Below are 19,666 nucleotides of genomic sequence, written 5' to 3'. Positions count from 1 at the left end.
GAGAAGAAATTTTCAAAGATATCATTTATCTCAGAGAGAAATTATAAAAGCAAAGAAAGCAAAAGATAAGGTTAAACTCACTGTCGAGGTAGGAAACTTTATTTAAGTGTAGCTCATTATGTTTCCACATAGTCCAGGCCTGAGTCATGAAGTCTTCCAGACATGGAGATTAAAACATCATGGCAGGGGGGAAAAAAAAAGCAAAAGAACAAAATACTATCAAAAAGGAAGTTTTTTAAAGCTCTTAGGAATAAAAATATGATGGAAATGAAAACAGAAGATGAACACTCTCTGAACAATAGAGCAGAAAGACTTAGAGCTGGAAAATGGGAGAGAAAGGAAAACTACAAGATGAATCAAAGAAGTTAAATATCTAAATAGTGTTCCAGAAAGATAGGGCTTGAGAAAATGGGGAAGAAAATGATCGAAGAAACAGGTCCCAGATATGTATACCTCTGGCTGATCCATGTTGATGTATGGCAGGAACTAATCACAATATTGTTAGTTCATTATCCTCCAATTAAAAATAAAATTTAAAAAAGGAAGGAATGAGTTCCAGAACTGAAGAACATGATTTTCAAGACTGAAAAGGCCTGACACTTGACCCAGCTTGATAGATGGAAATAAACCTGCTTTAAAACCCATCAGTACAATCAGGACACAAGGGACAGAGAGGAAAAAAACAGGTTAGTACAGAGGCTTGGGATCAGAGTACCTCAGACTTCTTAGTAGCAGCAGCACAATCTGGAAGGTCACAGATTGCTTCCAGACGTGGAGGGTCATTGCTATCCTAGAATTTTCTAGCCAAGCTCTTCATTAAGCATGACAGTAGAATAAAGACCTTTTCAGATGTTCCAAGCCTCTCAGTGTATCTTCTTTGTGCCATATCGCTGGACACATCTGGAGTTTGTACTTTCGTTCTTGGTGCATGGTCCCCAGACCAGTGGTTGCATCTTCTGGGCACTTGTTAGACATGCAGGGCTTCCCTAGTGGCTCAGTGGTAATAAATCCACCTGCCAATGCAGGAGACGCAGGTTCGATCCCTGGTCCGGGAAGATCCCACGTGCCTGTCTGCCCCAGCTACTGAGCCTGTGCTCTAGAGCCCAGGAGCCTCAACTGCTGAGCCCACGTGTTGCAACGACTGAAGCCTGTGTTCATTTGCCACGACTAGAGAAAGGCCCACACAGCAACAAAGACCAAGCGCAGGCAAAAATAAATATAAAATTTAAAAAAGGAAATGCCCCGCCCCAGGCCTCCTGATACACGCTGAAGCTTGAGAAGCACTGCTTCAGCAAAATGAGGACAAACATGTGACAGAGGAAGATAGTGGATCCGGGAAACAAGGTACCCAGCACAGCAAGGGGGAGGGCCCCCCAGGATGGCAGTGCTCGGAGTTCCCAGGCCCAGCTCTGCAGGCTCAGGCCACGGGCTCCGTGAACACACTGTCGTTCTTGTGTCTGATGAATTTTAACATCAAGAGGAGACATTATAAAAAGGGAAGTGGTGGTGGGTATAAAACTTGTGTGACAAGTTTATAGAAAAGTAAACGAGTAAATGTTAACTCTGTATAACAGAAGTTGTGCTGAAAGGAAAAATAGGAAAAATACTCATGGTGTATTCTTTAGCAGTGGGCAGCATTTACATCATCATAATGGTGTTGATAATGCTGAGCACTGATTTATCCAACATTGTGATCTGGTTGTGTTGTGAGAATAGGGTAAAGAAGAGCATGTGTGTGCATGTACATGTGCGCTCACACTGTTTTGTTAGAGAGCTGGTGGTTGTTGTTCAGTTGCTAAGTTATGCCCAACTCTGTGACCCTGTGGACTGTAGCACACCAGGCTCCTCTGTCCTCCACCATCTCCTGGAGTTTGCTCTGATTCACATCCGTTGAGTCAGTGATGCTAACTAACCATCTCATCCTCTGTCACCCTCTTCTCCTTCCCTCAATCTTCCCCAGTATCAGGGTCTTTTCCAATGAGCTGGCTCTTCCCATCAGGTGGCCAAAGTATTGGAGCTTCAGCTTCAGCATCAGTCCTTTCAATGAATATTCAGGACTGATTTCCTTTAGGATTGACTGAGAGCTGATTAAAAAAAAAAAAAAAAAAAAGCTAAATCCTTATCTTCCCTAATGGGAGGTTAATAAGTAATAAAACTGAAAAATCAAAGTGAAACAAGATATAAAAATATTTGTAATTTGGAACTGTGGAAGTATGAGACCAAAGAAATGGCCGGAAGATTTGACACTGGTGCTCAGGAAGAAGCAGAAGACATTTAAAAACAAGCTTTGTTTGAATTTTATGTGCAAGATACACCTTAAAACTAAAACTAAAGCCAAATTTGAAAAAGCATGGCCGGAAGGGAGGCTTTGTCAGGGAAGCTCTCTTAATAAACTGGTTATTTTTGAGAAATGAGCTTTAGAGGTTTTTTTTGTTTGTTTTTGTTTTTTAAGAATGTCAGCAGGAGGGCAGGGTCAGGAGATTCCTTGTTGCTTCTCTAGCCACTAGGAAATGCTTCTGGGCTGGGAGGTGCCAGGAACCTCTCATCCTGGGCAGGGGGCCCCTTAAGTCATTTTGCTGGATGGGGTTGGCAGAGAGGGTGCCAGGCAGGTGGTGAAGCACCGTCTGCTGACCTTCGGGGGCCAGCATGTGGTGCCAAGGCCAAAGCCCAGCCCTGGCCTCAGCTTCCCTGTGAGTGGCCCAGGTACCAGAGTGAGACCCGCCTCACACTGGCTGTGGGGAGTGAGTGCGTTAATGTGCATACAGGGGTCAGAACACTGGCTGGCCCTTCTGCTGGCAGTTAGCGCCCAGGGAGTAGAGGGTACCCACATCTTTTTATTTATGTTTTGAAAAAAAATTTCAACCTTATAGAAGCATTGTAGAAATAGTACAAAGAACTCCCTTAGTAAAAGCTCTTCAGGGGACTTCCCTGGTGGTCCAGTGATTAAGAATCTGCCTTCCAATGCAGGGGACTCAGCTTCGTTACCTGGTTGGGGAACTAAGATCCCATATGCTGCAGGGCAGCTAAGCCCACACGTTGCAACTAGAAAGGAAGACCCAGTGAAGCCAAAAAAAAAAAAAAAGGCTTTTTTTTTTTTATCACCTTTTGATAACGTGGCCACATTTCCTTTTTCTCTCTCCACATACACATACAATAATATCTTGTCACCGTTACCTCTGTTATTGAAAAGTAAGTTGCAGACATGTTAGCCCCTCATCGCTAAGCATGTCAGTGTGTGTCTCCTAGGAACCAGAGTAAAATGCTCAATTTGGGGAACTTTCACATTTATACAAAACCGTGGTGTGATGTGGAAACCGTTATTAATCTTACTGTTGTTTCAATGCCATTTTCAAGCAGGAAGCTTCCCTTGCCCCATCCTCCGCAGTCCACGATCCAGTCCAGTCTCCAGTGTCCTTTAATCTGGAGCAGTCCCTCAGCCCTAACTTTGACACTGTGGAAGAGCTGGGAAGCCACTTGTCTTGTCGGGCGTCCCTGGGTTTGGGAGGTGATGTCACCTTGCGATGGGATACAGGTTATTCTGGCAGGCACCCCATGGCACGGGCTTCCCAGGTGACCTCAGTGGTAAAGAACCTGCCTGCCAGTGTGGGACACTTGGGTGTGATCTCTGGGTCAGAAAGATCCCGTGGGGGAGGAAATGGCAACCCACTCCAGTATTCTTGCCTGGAAAATTCTACAGACAGAGGAGCCTGGTGGGCTGCAGTCCATGGGGTCACAAAGAGTCAGACATGACTGAGCAGCTGAGCATGCACCACGGCACAGCCCAGGAGGTCTGTGCGGCCAGTTCATCTCACAGGGGTGATGCTCTGGTCACTGTGTGTCCCTGTCTGCAATTAATGAGTAATCTCAGGGGAGTTGTTTTTGAGGCCCTGGGTCAATATCCTGTTCCCCTACATATTTTCATCTGATTGTTTGAGTGTTTATCAGGCCTTGACTCTTGACCAGATTCCTCATGAAGCTCAGTTGCAGGTCATTTAGATAAACACCAGAGCTTGCTTTTGGCTGCCAGTGAAAAACTTAGCATTGGGAAATATATTGACTTTTTTTTTTTCCCCCCAGAGAGGTATTATTCCATTTAGAATAAGAAGTGCACTTCCTGGCTTTAAAGTCTAAAAAGGTCAGATTCATTCTTTTGTTTGTTTGGTATTTGCTGAGTGCCTAGAGTATACTGGACACTCTTCCGGGTGCCGGGGATAATGCGGTAAAACACAGGTAGACAGACGTCCCTGGGGGGGATCAGACAGGAAACCTGTCCTCGGTGGCCAGGTAGTGCAGGGCGAACCCCAGGGTATGGTGAGGTCGGGGGTGCCTTGCTTGGATGGAGACCTGAGCGGGTGAAGCAGGGGAACAGGTTCGAGGCCTGGAGATGGGAGTCAGTGCGGGTGTGAGGAGGTCGCTAGGAGGTCGCTAGGGCTGGAGCTGAGACGGCCCGGGGAAGGAGGACGGTCAGCGGGGTTGCAGGGAGGCCTGGGCGAGACTGGGGGGCAACGTCCATTCGGATGTCGGCAGTGAGGGCCTGAATGAGACCCGGCTGGGAGTGGTGGCTCCTTGGGGCTCAGAGCACAGCGAGGAGGGTCTCCTCCGGGCAGAAAGGGGGCAGTTGGATGGGGCCTTTTCATTCTACCCTGCTGCTCTGGAAAGGACAGGAGGGGCCGGCCTGGCGAGGGGCCCGTCTCCCCACCTTCCCAGCGGCTTGGACAGTCTCTGGCAAGCCTTGGCAGGCGGGCATGCCTGCAGGCCCTGTGGCTTTCCGGCCTGGAATGGCCGGGGAGTCCTGGGCTGGGAGCCCAAGGTGGTGCATTGCCAGTGGGGCACAGCTCTTATCCAGGTCATCCCTGCCCATCTCCCCGTGGGAGGGAGCGCCAGGGCTCACAGCCTTGGTCCCCACGCCCCACTCAGGCAGCCCGGGGGAGTAAGCTGAGGACATTCGAGGAGGACTTTTCCGTGGGGGTGCAGGAGGGATGCAGTTCTGGAGACTTCCCACCCTCTGCTCTTTGGCATCTCGGGTGCCCGAGGTTACAGAGTCAGGATTTGAACCTGGCTAATGGATGTCACAATCTGGCCCTTCTCCACCAGGCTACACTGCAAGGGGCCAAGGGGGTGATATCACATCTATTTCAGGCAGTCCCCTGCCTCCTGAGATCTTGTTTGTGCTTGATATTTGACCTCTGGCCTGTGACCCCGGGGCTATTAGAGGGTGATGGGCGTGAGAAGGGCGCCGAGGGTGGTGAAGAGGCCTCTGTGCCTCCCTTTCGGGGTCAGATCAGAGATTCCCAGGAAGCGGGGTGACATTTACTTAGCCCTCCTGTGGTTTTGAGGACACACCTTGCTTAATGTTCACAGCTACACTGAAGGCTCGATTTTAGGACCATCCTTAACAGATGAGGAAGTTGAGACTCCGGGTTAATGACACAGCCAAGGTGGCGCAGCCGGGAAGGGGAGTCGTGTGTCAGCCCACGGCCCCACACGGTGATGCTTTGCTTGCTACACCTGATGGGCCGGTGCCTTTGGTCCTTCTGGAAGTCACGTGCTTGGCATGGCACCTCTGGATGCCTGCACTGGGCTGGCCTGCCGCACGGCGATGCTGGGCCTGCGGGCAGGGGTGGAAAGAGCACGGACCTCAGGGCGGGAAGACGGTGGCCCCAGCCTTCCTCTGCCCCACGGCCCCAGCCCCGAGTCCCTGTGATCTCTTCCCTCACCTGTGGAATGAGCTTCACCTGCATCCTCAGACCAGACGTGCACGTGTAGGTTGTGGTTCTCAGCTGGGTCTCGAGGTGTGTAGGCGAGCCCGAGAATCTTCTGGAGCGTGCGGTGCCCGCGCTGGGCGGCCCCCTCTCAGGGGCCCCTCCAGGCAAACAAACACATATGAATCTGGTGTCGGGGAGGATGTCAGTCTTTTGAGAAACATCCCAACTGATTTTTAAGACACTGTTTCCTTTCCTGCTTTTAGGATCTACGTTCAAGCTGTTGCGGCAGATGTTAATAGAAATAGGGAAAAGGACTTAACCAAACCCAGGTGGTGCTGGACAAGAATCCTACCCTGGAGTCTCTTTAGGAAAATGACCAGGTTTCCTTGCGATGGACACAGTGGTTCTCAACTGGGGGGCGGGGGCAGTTCCCCCCGCCCCGGTGGGGGGCATTTGGCAATATCTGAGGCACTTATTTTAGTTGTCACAACTGGAGAGAGGGTTTAACTAGCACCTCGGAAGCCTGAAGTGCTGCTCAATAGCCTGCAAGGCATGGACAGCCCCCACAGCAAAGGATTACCTAGGCTGAAACGTTGATGGTGCCAAGGTCAAGGATGAGTAACCCCGAGTTGAGAATAGCCAGTACTTAAATAGTGTTTATTATGTGTCAGACGTTGTTGGTTTAAGAGCTCCACAGGTATTGACTTGCTAATCCTCCCAACCCTCTGACGTGAGCTGTTATTATCCTGAGCTGACAGATGGGGAAGTAGGGGCCCTGGGAGCTTAAACACCTGGACCCAGGTAGGGGTCCCGAGGAAGGAGTAGGCAGGACCAGGACTTGGCTTCCCTGGAGTCTGTGCCTTCACCCCCCGCATTAAGGGAGTCTGTTTGACTTTAAACCAGATTTTCAGCTTTGGGTTCAGAAGGCCACACTGGAACATTTGCTATCTGAGAAGAGTCAGAAACCTTTCATTCCTGTGCCCAGAAAGTAAGAGAGAAGGGCTGGAGTTAAGGATGACGGGGGGCCCTGTGATCCATCCATGAACATCTTATGTTTTCCATATTCTGGGAGTGATTCACCTTCATGAATTTAATGGCATGAGACACCTCATGGGAGTGGAACACAGGTGAATCATGACTTCTTAGCCTTCGGCTCCCATCACTGGGGAATCAGAGACAAGACGGGGGCCACCTCCTCCCCGTGGTGCCGTGGGGGCCGGAGGGTGGCAGGACTGGGTGGAGAGCGTGGCTGACGGCGGCTGGGGCTGCACTGTGTCTTTGCAGAAGTGAAGACAACCGTGGTTTACCCCGCCACAGAGAAGCACCTACAGAAGTATCTGCGCCAGGACCTCCACCTGGTCCGAGAGACGGGCAGCGACTACAGGAACGTCACCTTGCCCCACCTGGAGTCCCAGAGCTTGAGCATCCAGGTACCGGCCACCACAGCTCAGGCAGGCCCCACGGGTTGGACGCGGAGTGCTGTCCCCGGGGCCAGCGTTTATCTTCTCAGGCATCGGTCGAGATGGTCCCAGGGGCCAGCGGTGTCCCTGCCTTCACGCCGCTTACGTCATGTGCAGGCGTCAGATAGCACGCGAATGTACACGTAACCACACAAGGCGTGAGACTGTGAGTGCTGTGGAGAGGAATAAGCAGGATAAGTGGCAAAGAAAGTGCTGGGTGAGGTGGTCGTGTTTCATGGACGACAGTCACCTGCATGGATAAGGGAATTGACGCTGGTCTCAGGCACACCACCGAGGCAATCTGGGATCTCAGAGCAGTCCATTCCCTGGGAAGAACTTCTGGCTACTCTGTAGTAGCACTGATGCGATCTCAAGAATGGCTTACCCAGACCAGAGGTCTATAAATGGGTAAACAAATGCTGGTTAGGCCTTCCCCATCCCGATGCCCATTCCTGGTTTCACCTGCAGCTAACCAGTCTCCAGGAGTTGAGTCCCAGGGGAGAAACTTCCCCTCCCCTTATGCCCCCTGCATCCATTCTGAGGGACAGGATCAGGAGGGAGGGGCTGGTGCACGGCCTCTTCTTCCAGGGCTGTGTTCACAGGTTGGAAGCATCTTCAGAGTGTATTCAGTCCCTGGGCCAGACGCAAGGCCATTTCGCTAACAGGTCTGATTCTATTTGGGTCTATGCCCAGCATCAACCAGATCCTTTTCTGAAATTGGCCCCATGTGCATGCTCAGAGTTAATGTGATGGATGAGTTGTTTTCCTACCCTGTCTGTTTATCACTCACTCCTGTTCCCTGAGCATTTGAATGTAGACAGTGTGGCCACGGCGGGGCAGGGTGTCCTGATGTGTATGGGAAGCTCATGGCCATTTCTCCCAGGCGCAGAGGAAGGGGGGGTGTCCTGGGTGTGGGGTCCTTCGAGGTGGACTGTCCTTGGGAGGAGGAAGGACAGGAGGCAGACAGGGGCAGAGGGAGGTCCCACGGGGAAGACCCGGCCAGGCTGTTAGCCATGGTCCCCACACAGGATTTGCACAAGGCTTCTCTAGCTCACTCCGGCTTGATTTTTTTTCCCCCTTTTTTAACAAGGACATCTCAGCACTTGCTATGTCTTCTAAGTAGGAAGGAAATTGGTCTCCATCTTCCTAGAAAGCATCTTGGATCGTGAAACGGATGTCCTGGAATGTGTGTTTTGCTGCACTAGTTGCACATATATGTGATTCAAGAGAGGAAGTCCTTAATACAGTTTCGGCGTGAGTCATATATGCACCTTCTTAAAGACCACTGTACACAGCCTCTGGGGAAATAGCTCCGCTACTCTACCCACTTCTGTGTGACACGAGTGTTCATGTGTTCTTTATTATTTTAAATTGGCCGAGCTGTGTGGCTTGTGGGATCTTAGTTTCTTGACCAAAGATTGAACCCAGGCCCTCAGCAGTGAAAGCACCGAGTCCTAACCACTGGAGCACCAGGGAGTTTCCCCATGTATTCTTTTTCGACTATTTCTAGCAAGTTTACAAGCACTCGCCTTAATTGGCAATCAGTTCAGTTCAGTTGCTCAGTCGTGTCCGACTCTTTGCGACCCCATGGACTGCAGCACGCCAGGCCTCTGTGTCCATCACCAACTCCCGGAGTTTACTCAAACTCATGTCCATTGAGTCGGTGATGCCATCCAACCATCTCATCCTCTGTCGTCCCCCTTCTCCTCCCGCCTTCAATCTTTCCCAGCCTCAGGGTCTTTTCAAATGAGTCAGTTCTTCACATCAGGTGGCCAAAGTATTGGAGTTTCTGCTTCAACATCAGTCCTTTCAATGAATATTGAGGACTGATTTGTTTTAGGATGGACTGGTTGGATCTCCTTGCAGTCCAAGGGACCCTCAATAGTCTTCTCCAACACCACAGTTCAAAAGCATCAATTCTTCAGTGCTCAGCTTTCTTTATAGTCCAACTCTCACATCCATACATGACTACTGGAAAAACCATAGCTTTGACTAGACAGACCTTTGTTGTCAAAGTAATGTCTCTGCTTTTTAATATGCTGCCTAAGTTGGTCATAACTTTTCTTCCAAGGAGCAAGCGTCTTTTAATTTCATGGCTGCAGTCACCATCTGCAGTGATTTTGGAGCCCCCCAAAATAAAGTCTGTCACTGTTTCCATTGTTTCCCTATCTATTTGCCATGAAGTGATGGGATCAGATGCAATATATATTGTAATGAAAACTGACCTATTTCAGTCCTGTGGCCACTGCTGAGTTTTCCAAGTTTGCTGGCTTATTGAGTGCAGCACTGTCACAGCATCATCTTCTAGGATTTGAAATAGCTCAACTGGAATTCCATCACCTCCACTAGCTTTGTTTGTAGTGATGCTTCCTAAGGCCCACTTGACTTCACATTCCAGGATGTTTGGCTCTAAGTGAGTGATCACACCATCGTGGTTCATGAAGTTTTTTTTTTTGTTTAGTTCTTCTGTGTATTGTTGCCACCTCTTCTTAAAGTCTTCTGCTTCTGTTAGGTCCCTACCATTTCTGTCCTTTATTGAGCCCATCTTTGTGTGAAATGTTCCCTTGGTATGTCTAATTTTCTTGAAGAGATGTCTAGTCTTTCCCATTCTATTGTTTTCCTCTATTTCTTTGCATTGATCACTGAGGAACTCTTTCTTATCTCTCCTTGCTATTCTTTGGAACTCTGCAGAGTGAATTGGCAATAGCTATTATATTTATTGAGCATCCCCTAGGTCCCAGACCCTGTGCTAGGGTCTGGAGGGTCACCAGATAAGCACTGATAATGTCCCCACAGTCTTGTATGGAAGGTGGGCATGCAGTATAGTGGGATGAGCACTTCGGTGGTTAATACACCAGGTACAACTGTGACACAAAGGGAAGTTGTCAGCCCAGATGCTGGGGGGCTTCACTGGGGAGAGGATCCTCCAGTTGGACCTTAAAGGACAAAGAGAAGTTTGCCAGGTGGACAGAACAAACAGGGCACTGCAGCCAGAGCAGAGAGAAACTCCAGGCCTCGGAGGGCTGGACTCTGATGCGTTTGGGGAGCTAGCCAGAGAAGACAGGCAGGGCCCAGGAAGAGGTGTGTGCACCTTACCCAGGAGACCAGGAGTTCCCAAACCTGGCCAGTCGTCAGCATGGCCTCTTGAGGTTTTATAAAATTCAGAGCACAGGGCGCTCCTCGGTATCTCCTGACTCAGGATGGACCTGGGAAATCTGGATTAGGAAAAAATCTCTTGTCAGATTTGAGGATGAGTGCCATAGGCAGTGAGGGTCCTGTAAATAGTTTTAAGCACGTGGGTAATGTGACGAGATTTAAAGAAGCAGTTGGAAGTGGTGAGAGTGGAAGGAGAAGAGGCAGAGGGGCACTTTTTCGATTAAGAGTCTGGGCCTAGATGAGGGCTGGCTTGGAGCAGCAAGGGGAGGGCCTGGGGTGACTCCAGGGGTACCTTGGGCAGTGAGTGGCAGATGGGAGGATGGTTAACCAGCACAGGGGCATGGACGGCAGAGTGGGTTTCCGTGGAGGACAGTGAGTTAGCTTGGGATGTCTCGGCACTCACGAGGTGACTTAGAACAGCAACGGCCCGGAGCATTTTTCGGGCGCCATATCTTCAGCAACAAGCTTTTGGAGACTAGCTTCAGAGCCAGGCGGCCTGGCCCCAGTGTCTGTGCTCTTAGCCATTGACGCTACTTGGATACTCAAATCTGAGGTGCTTGTAATTTCCCAGTTAAAAAAAAGGATGCAATGGGATGTCTGGATCCAGAGTCTTAGAGATCCATTTGTGAGCCCAGGGTTTGGCCTCTCGTCCTGACACCTTAGCGCCTCGAGAGCTTGTACTTCGTTTAAAAATAATTTTTGTTTTATTTGTTTATTTTTGACTGCGCTTTGTTGCTGAGCGGGCTTCTCTCCAGTAGTGCATGGGCTTCTCATTGCCACGGCTCCCTCTTGTTGTGGAGGACGGGCCCTAGGCACGCACATGGGATCCGTAGTTGCAGCTGATGGTAGTTGCAGCTCACGCAGCTTTAGTTGCCTCACAGCATGTGGGATCTTCCCAGACCAGGGATCGAACCTGTGTCTGCTGCTTTGGCAGGCAGATTCTTATCCGCCACACCACCAGGAAAGTCCTCGTCTTTCACTTTTGAGTCCCAGTTTCCCCGTCTGGAAAATGTGATGGACAGCACCTCCCTCCTGGGGTCCTGGCGGAGGCTGAGAGCCACGCCACATACCACGTGCCTGCTGCTGTTCCCCGCACAGAAGAGGTGCCAGAGGGGTGGCCACTGTTGTCCACACGGGGGGGCAGTTGCGAGGAGGAACAGGAGGGCTGAGACACGGCGGGGGAGGGGCGGCCGGAGGAGAGGGGCCAGAGCCAAGGAGCAGGAGGACAGGGAAGAAGGAGGAGAGAGGCTCCTGGGGCAGTTGCCAGCATCACCCACAGGGAGAACGTCACACCCAGATGGGTCCAGAAGCTGCCAGTGTCCCCAGAGCTCCGTCATCCGTGGGGCCGAGGCTCCAGGGCTTGCTTTCCCAGGGTGTCCCTCCCTGTGATGTCACCCTGTGATTCGTGTGAGTGGCATCCCCCAGTTCTCCTCCCACGTCTGTGCTGAGATGTCCTGTGAGTCCAGGCCCCTCCCGCTCTCCCAGGGGCCGTCCCCACATGGATGGCATGGAGCTTGGTGGGCTCTGGGGCCGGACGCTGGGTCGGGACTGTGTGAACTTGGGTGCACATCCTCGCACCTGCGGGCTTGCCTGGACCCCAAGATGCTGTCATCATAACACGCCTTCATCACACCACACCCTCCCAGCCCTCGGGCGCCCCTCCAGTCTCACACGTGGTTCTCTCGCCCCAGAATCAACGCACTTCCTTTGCTCTCATCCACTCTTCTTTTTCCCTTCCCACAGCTGGTCTTGCAGCCTCAGGCACGCCCAGCCTGACCTTTCCCAGCAACTTCTCTGTTTTCCGCTGCCTCCCTGGGCAGAGCTCTGTGTTGGACGCCTTTCTGAGCATTTTCTCGCTTAGTCCTCACCACAGCCCTAACCTGTGGGTATAATTAGCACCTCTTGACGAAGGAGGAAGCCACGGCTTAGATGAAATCAATCACTTTGCAGCGTGCAGCCAGTTAGTTAGTGTTGGAGGTGAGAGATGAGCCCCATGTTGTTGGGCTCCAGAGCCCATTCATCCTCCCCCAGATGATATGTTGTTTTCTAGGCGGAGGCAGGAGCTGTGGGGGAAGGCAGGGCCCTGGGGTGGCCTGGCCTGCTGTGGGCTGGGCAACCCAAGGGCTGTCTACGCAGAACCACCATCCCCTCCCTCCCATTTATTTTTGGGAGACTTCCGATCAGGATCCGACTGACTTTTTTTTTCTCAAGTGGCACATTCCTAGAGAGATGTCCAGTTAGAGAGGCGATGCTTCCCCTGGGAAATTCTCAATTTGCTGGGCTGTGCATTGCTCTGGCCCCAGGGTTGCACAAAGAAGCCACTGCAGGATGGCTTCCAGGCCTCACCAGGAAGTGGCATGGCCAGGCTTTCCTTGGGAAAGCCGCTCTTTTCTAGTGGGTTGACCTTACTGTGACTGGCCTGTGGGTCTCACTGGGGGGCCTGGGAGGCCCAGATCGTCCCCGGCAGGTTCCCTCTGCCTCTTCCCCCTCTGTATCAGACGGTTGCACTTGGCCTTGGCTGTGCTGGCCGAGAGTGCAGGATGCGGACTTGGGGGGCGGTGGGAAGGGAGCCCGCAGGAGGTTGGGGGGACAGCCCTGGCTCTCGCTGACCCTGCTGCGCCAGCACTCCTGGTGGTGGGCTAAGGAGCCCCGTGTTGGCTGGCCGTGTCGGTGCCCTGTCCTCCCCTCCAGCCCTCGTCAGCTCGAGTGCCTTCCCGACCGTGGGGCAGAAGGGGCAGCTGGGTGAGCCCAACTCCGGCCCCCTCTCTGGCTGTGCAGCCCGGTTCACTGTTAGAGTTTGGGCAGGAAGGAAGTCACGTTGGCAAAGGGTTCTCAGTGCTCAGGGGCAGTGGGGTAGAATGGGCTCCAGGGGTTGGAGCCCCATGAGAACAGGGCCTTCATATCTTGACCTCCAGGCTGCAGGCTGGCTTCCTCAGAGAGGCCGCCAGGACCTTCATGGTAAAGTGATGCCCTTGGGGTCCATGCAGTGCTCAAGGAAGAGTCCTTGAAGATGGTGGACAGCAGCTGATCAAAGGGCATGAGAGAGCTGGCAGCCCAGGGTTGACAGGAAGGCAGGAAGGGTCTGTGTCATTGCCTCTTGTGTGGCATTTCTTCTGCTTTGTCGTGAAGGGTCCATGTCAGGGGGGGTAGAGGTGCTAACCCCACTCTCACAAGAATCCCAGGGGGGCTGGGAAACCCAGCACAGTTACTTCCAGAACACAAGCTGTTCCTTGCCCTGGCGTGTGGCAAGCTCACTCTGCAAAAGGAACTCCCAGCAGACTCTCTGCCCCATGGTCCTGTCGGGGTGCCGGGACACTTCACCAGAGTCCCGTGGGCAGTGGAAGGGGATGAAGACCAGGCCTGTGAAGCCACAGCAGAGGATGTACACGGGGGTGGCCAGGACGGGTCTAAAGAGTGAGCTCCGTGTGGACCCTTGTGGGGGCAGCTGTAGTGACCCCCGTGGGGATGGCCATGGTGTCCCCCACTGGGTGGCCGTGGTGGGAGAGGGGAGGTCTCTTCTGGACCCAAGAGCTGATCCCTGGGACAGGATGGCCTGAGTGTGGATCCCCTGAGCTTCATGCCCCTTTAATATTGGGTGTCCTTCCCTGAGCCTGCCTCTCCCAGCATGGGGTGTCTCTTGGGGAAAGGACTGGCCTGTGAGCCCCATCTCTCTGCCCTCCTTCCAGTGGGTGTACAACATTCTCGACAAGAAAGCTGAAGCTGACCGGATTGTCTTTGAGAACCCGGATCCATCCGACGGCTTTGTCCTGATCCCCGACCTCAAGTGGAACCAACAGCAGGTAAAGGATTTCGCGCGGCGCCTCTCTGGTCTCTGAGTGCCCCACTCCAGCTGCCGCTCCTTAATCCTGCCCTTCTTCCTCCTGCTGGTCTCTTCTCTCTAAGCAGATTATAATTAACCGACAGGGGAGGCTGAGCTGTCTGCAGTGGGAGCAGCTACACAAATGTTTACCCTTCAGTGGGCCAGTTAAAGCCCCTTCTGGCTTACCTCCCACGCTAGGGGTGAGGATGGGCAGTGTTTGCGTCATGACGTCACAGGCTACTCCTTCATCAGCCAAGTGCGAGGCTTCCACCCTCCCTTCCAGGGGCGCCCAGAGCCCTGAGATGGACAGTTTACCCCTCTCCACGCCCTGGACACCAGCACATCCAGGCAGGCCTGTAGCACTGGCTGGCAGAAACCATGGGGACCAGCCGGAGGAGTCCCCTGCACTGCCCGAGCCACAGAGGGGGCCTCCCCTCCCTCATCTCACACTGAGAGGCCCATCCCTAGGCTCACTAGCTATCGCCTCTTTGGGTGGACTGTCATGCCCCGAGAGTAACAGGAACCAGCAGGGCACCGGGTCCAGGAAGCGCTGCGCCCACACAGACTGGAGCTGGGCCCGGATAAAGCCAGGCTCTGGGTTCTGTGTTCCTCACATCATTGTTAGGTCTCCCGGGGACGCTAATCTGGAGTGGCGGCCCTTCCCGCCTGGGCATACACCTCCCGTCTCACTCTGCACCCTCCGCCGAGCTCATCTGCATTCTTTTGGCTGGATGGGGTGGGTTTCCCCGACCAGCCACACCACTCCAGTTGCCAAGAGATGGGGGAGCCGAGAGCCTGTGGCTGGGGTGAAGGGCACAGAATTCGGGCTCAGAGGCACAGGCAAGCCCGTGCCAGCTGTCTCCCGTGGCGGCTCATAGGACTTCCTGGATGTGGCTGGCGGGGGAAGGAGGAGGCAGGTAGGGAATCTGAAGGGAGTTTCCAGAGGTCTCAGTGCTGAGCTGGGAAGGTCAGAGGAGCCCGCCCTCCCCTCGGTGATGATGTGCAGAGGCCGCCCCCCCCCCCCACAGCTGATCCCCATTCAGGCCATAAAGGAAGGCAGCGGACCAGAGAAGGACGAAGCCAGAGCCCCCGTGGGGTAGGGACGCTGGGGGGCTCTGACAATCCCGTCCGCTCCCTCGGGCAGCCCTGCGCTGGCCGTTGTGCATCACACACGCGGTGCAGGGAGGTGGGGGCAGGTGGGGGGCGCCGGTAGGAGGAATTTGGACTCACGAGGTTCCTGAAGAAGACCTTGTGATTTGCAGGAGGTGGTGGTCCGAGAGCCACGTGGGGCCAGCCGCAACCTCCCCATTCAAGGAGCCGTAATGCTCTGGCGCCCGCGGCACTGGGACCGGGAGTCCATGCTCCTGTTTACCTGGCACCGGCAGGCGTCCTGCTGGGCCTGCCCGGGGCACTGCCCACTGCCTGCCCCCTTAAGAGAGGACAGGCTTCAGGCGCCGCAGCAGGGTCCCAGCCGCACCATGGCGGGGTGACTCACCCTCGGGCTGTGAAGGGACCAGCTTGCACATCAGGCTTTTAACTTGCTGAGTGGACAGGTGTGACCGTCCCTGACCTTTGCTTCATTACCACTTATCTCCTTGTGGTGCCACAATTAAGGGCCTTACATCCCTGACTGTGACAGAACACTGAGACCCACAGCTCCCTAGAATTAGGCAGTGTGTCCAGCAGGGAGATGGGCCAGGCCCGGACTTCTGTCCTTCATCCCCATCCACCAAAGGAGGGCAGAGGAGAGGGCGGTCTGGCATGTGCGCTGAGGGGACTTCTAGCCACCCTGGCGTCCCCTCGTGCCGCTGCTCTGCCCAGAAGCGTGTCTTTTTCCCCTCACTGATGGCCCAGGGTTAAAAAACGTCCATCCATCCATTCGTCTGTCCGTCCGTCTCACAAACATTTTGCTGCTGTTGTTTAGTCACTAAGTCGTGCCTGACTCCTCTGGTAGCCCACCAGGCTCCTCTGTCCATGGGATTCTCCAGGCAGGAATGTTGGAGCAGGTTGCTGTTCCCTTCTCCAGGGGATCTTCCTGACCCAGGGATCGAACTCACGTCTCCTGATTGCAGGTGGCTTCTTTATCACTGAGCCACCAGGGAAGCCCCACAAATATTGATCAGGTCCCTAATGTCTGCTGGAGATTCTGGCTCCCTGGAGACTAGAGAATCCCTTCTTCAATTCTCTTTAGAGAGAACCTGTATATTCCTTTTCATTGTCTTATTTGAGGGTGTAGGGATTGGTCTGGTTAATACCCGTGCATGTGTGTTAGAAATTCGTTCATGTCCAACTCTTTGCAACCCCATAGACTGTAGCCCGCCAGGTTCCTCTGTCCATGGAATTCCCCAGGCAGGAATACTAGAGTGGGTTGCCGTTTCCTTCTCCAGGGGATCTTCCCAACCCAGGGATCAAACCCACATCTTCTGCATTGCGGGCAGATTCTTGACCATCTGAGCCTCCATGGAAGCCAACACCAACATGTACATGGTAATAGTACAACCTGCACACAGAGTGGGCAGTGAAAGTCCATTCCCCCACCCGACATTCCTCCATGTCCCTGCCCCAGAAGAGATGGTTTGTCCCTCCTCCATGGTCTCTACATTATACATGTCAGCATGTATGTGCATGTTCATGTAGACGCACAGACACCTTCAGCTCATGGAATGTAGATCCTTGTGTCTAAGGCACGCAGGCAGGAGCCTCGATCTCCGCGTCTCTCCTGAGGTGGGGCCATGGCTGTCCGGAGCTCCAGCCGTTCTCCATTTTGCCCCTCGCTATGAGGCTGTTGCTTTGACTTTGCTGCCCTGCCTTAGAGTAGACAAGGTTGATGGCCTCTGTCTCCCCAGAGGGATTGATGTGCTGCCTTCTGGGATGCCAGTCTGAGACCTCGCCAGCCCCTCACCTGTTTTTTCTTTCCAGATCATTTTTCTGGGCATCCGGGGCCCTTTGGGGAAAATCCGGGGTCATGTCTGCTGTCAGAGGACAGGTTTGTTTTCCTTCCCTCACTCAGCCTGTGAGCTGGCACCCAGCGCAGGCTTCATGCTTCATTCCATGCCAGTGGAGCAGAGAGCTGTGACTTAATGTCATCCTTAGGATTTGTCAACAGATATCATCTAAACAAATGTTACTATTGTTTGGAGGGCCCGTGACACTGACGACGTGGAACTGCTGAAGACACCCACACACACACACACTCCTAGTTCAAACAGCTTCGTTTTCTGCTGCTCCTTGGGTCTCAGCTTGTACAAGAGTCCTGGACACAGGCCATGAGAAAAAAGAGTCCAGAAGGGACTTGCAGAGCTGAGGCCCAGGTGGGCACCGCTTAGCCGTCTGCTGGCAGGTTCCCACCGTGCTTGTGTGTGGCCTGTCTGGGGCAGAAAGCCTGGCTCTTAGGGCTCTGGTGGAGATGAGTGCATGTGGCATGAGAGACTGTTGGCATGAAGAAGCACAGCTGGACATCAGGCACCATCTGGAAAGTCTCATTCCCAGTTTTTTAATTTGGGGCCCTTGGGGACCTGGCCTGGTGACTCATGGTCCCCAAATTATCTCATTGAGGAATCTAGCAGCTTGGCCTGCAGAGCTGAGGGCCGCTGGATCCGCACCAGGCCCTGGCCCTTGGAGCCCTGGTGTCTGAGGCTTGCTTTGCACGAGGATGTGAAACTGGCCAAGGCCAGGGTTTGGGCAAGGGGAGACTGGGACAGGAAGGGTTTTCTGGGCAAGAGGAAGAGTCCGTTTGCTCTCTGGCTCAAGGTTCTGGCTCAAGGTCTTGTTGGCCTCGGGTCTTTGTACTGTTGTGACCCCCAGGTCTTCGGCCAGCCGCTGTTTTCAGGAAGGACAGCAGGAAGGGCTGTGAATGAGCCCTGTGAGATACGGGAAGGGAGACAGGGGTGAAGCGAGGTGGAGCTCACTGCCCCCCGCACTTGCCTCTCCACTCCTCATCTGCCTGACTCCAGGCACATGGAGTCCCCCTCCCTCCACCAATGCCTCTGAGCCTTTTTCACTGTTCCTCTTGCTCAGTGCCCTTTCCCCAAACCTTCCCTCTTCTTGGGGACCCAGGTCCCCTGTGTCCTGTCCCAGGACGCCTCTCTGATCACCCTCACTAGTCTTCCCTTGTTTCTCCTGCACTCTTCTCCCCTTCTGTCTTACAGCACTTACTTCAGTACATGTGATTAGACCATAAAAGTGGTTCATGGCATTTTCTTGAGCTCCCCCCCCACTTCTGCCCCCCTACTTCCCCATCAGCTGTGAGTATGTAAATACTCTCATGTGATATTTTTGAGCGGGAAGAATAAACACAGGCTTCTTCCCTTACACTACCCTCGCTCACCCGGGGCAGGTGGACGCCCACCTTGCCTGGGGTTGGGTCTGGCCACAGTGTCCCTGGGATTGGCGGCGGCTGGCCCTGCAGGCCTTGGGGAGGGGGTGCTTCCTGACTTCCGGGGGGGCAGTTCCAGGATGGGCAATCTCCGAGGTTGGCCCCCTGCTGAGCCCAGTTCACCCCGCCTGTGTCTGCACAGCTCGATGACCTGTACCTGATCGCCATCTGCCATCGCCGGGGCATCAAGTCGCTTCGGGACCTCACCCCAGAGCACCTGCCGCTGCTCAGGAACATTCTGCAGGAGGGGCAGGTGAGGTTCCCGGGGCTGAGTCCACACCAGGGCCCAGAGGGGTTATGCTCCGATTCCCGTGTGTTCCTGGGCCCCTTTCCTCACCCCACCCTTCTGTAACACGGCTTCTCTCTAGGTGCCCTGCAGGGGCCTGTGAAGTCTCATAGATGGCCTCAGGAAGCCCCTGGTCCTGGTCCCACCCTGCCTTCCTGCTCTGCACTGAGCCCCCCTGCCTCACCCCACACAGGCTTCCTCAGTTCGGGTCCTCGATTCTGCTCCTTGACGTTGTGCTGCAGGTCACATCTGGGATGCCCTCCCATCCCAGGGTTACCCCTGATAGCTGCATCACGCCACACGTGTTTCTTGGGTAGATGGTCCACGACCTAATATGGATCTTCATGTGTCCCCTCGTGTACCCCAAGGACAGAGACTGAACGCTCTAGCACCTGGCGTTCTGGGACACCTTCCCTCTGGGAGATTTGCTGAATCGGATGAAAAGGCTGCTAAAAGGAGCCCTGGGGACGAGGGCAGATGGTGGGGGAGAGGAGAGTCTCAAATCTGGGGCTGTGATCCTGGTTCTGACACTTTGACCTTAGCCCACTGGGTGGCCTCGGGCAGATCATTTCACCTCTCTGGGCCTGAGTATCTGGAGGGGTCCTTCTGTAGGGTTTGGTCTCAGCCTTGTTTCCACTTGTTTCCACTCTGAGACATTGGATGGTGCAACCTCCATGCCAGGCCTGCTGTCACCAAGGTTTCCAGCAGGGGAGAGGCTCCCCCTGGTTGAGGTTCAACAAGCCCTGCTCCGAGGCTCTGCCAGCACCTGGGGGCAGGGCTCTGCCTGGGGCCACTCTCCTTCCCCTCTGGCCCCCTCCCCACTGTGCCCACCTGCCTTCCCACCCACCTGCTCACCCCACATGT

At 53.7% G+C, this 19,666-nt stretch overlaps 1 protein-coding gene across 1 annotated transcript in view; it reads left to right on the top strand.

Moving 5' to 3' along the window:
• DCPS (decapping enzyme, scavenger) overlaps positions 1–19,666 on the top strand; it is a 44,573-nt gene that overhangs the window by 21,457 nt on the left and 3,450 nt on the right. Inside the window, exons 3-5 of the mRNA XM_043873537.1 lie at positions 6,990–7,135; positions 14,008–14,121; positions 18,659–18,769. Of these exons, the coding sequence (XP_043729472.1) occupies positions 6,990–7,135; positions 14,008–14,121; positions 18,659–18,769 (371 nt within the window). The remainder of the gene's footprint in view (positions 1–6,989; positions 7,136–14,007; positions 14,122–18,658; positions 18,770–19,666) is intronic.

Source organism: Cervus elaphus, chromosome 2 (genome assembly GCF_910594005.1).
Source record: "Cervus elaphus chromosome 2, mCerEla1.1, whole genome shotgun sequence".
Classification (NCBI taxonomy): Eukaryota; Metazoa; Chordata; class Mammalia; order Artiodactyla; family Cervidae; genus Cervus; species Cervus elaphus.
Note: the sequence above shows the minus strand (reverse complement) of the source record. Positions and strands in the feature narration are given on the sequence as shown.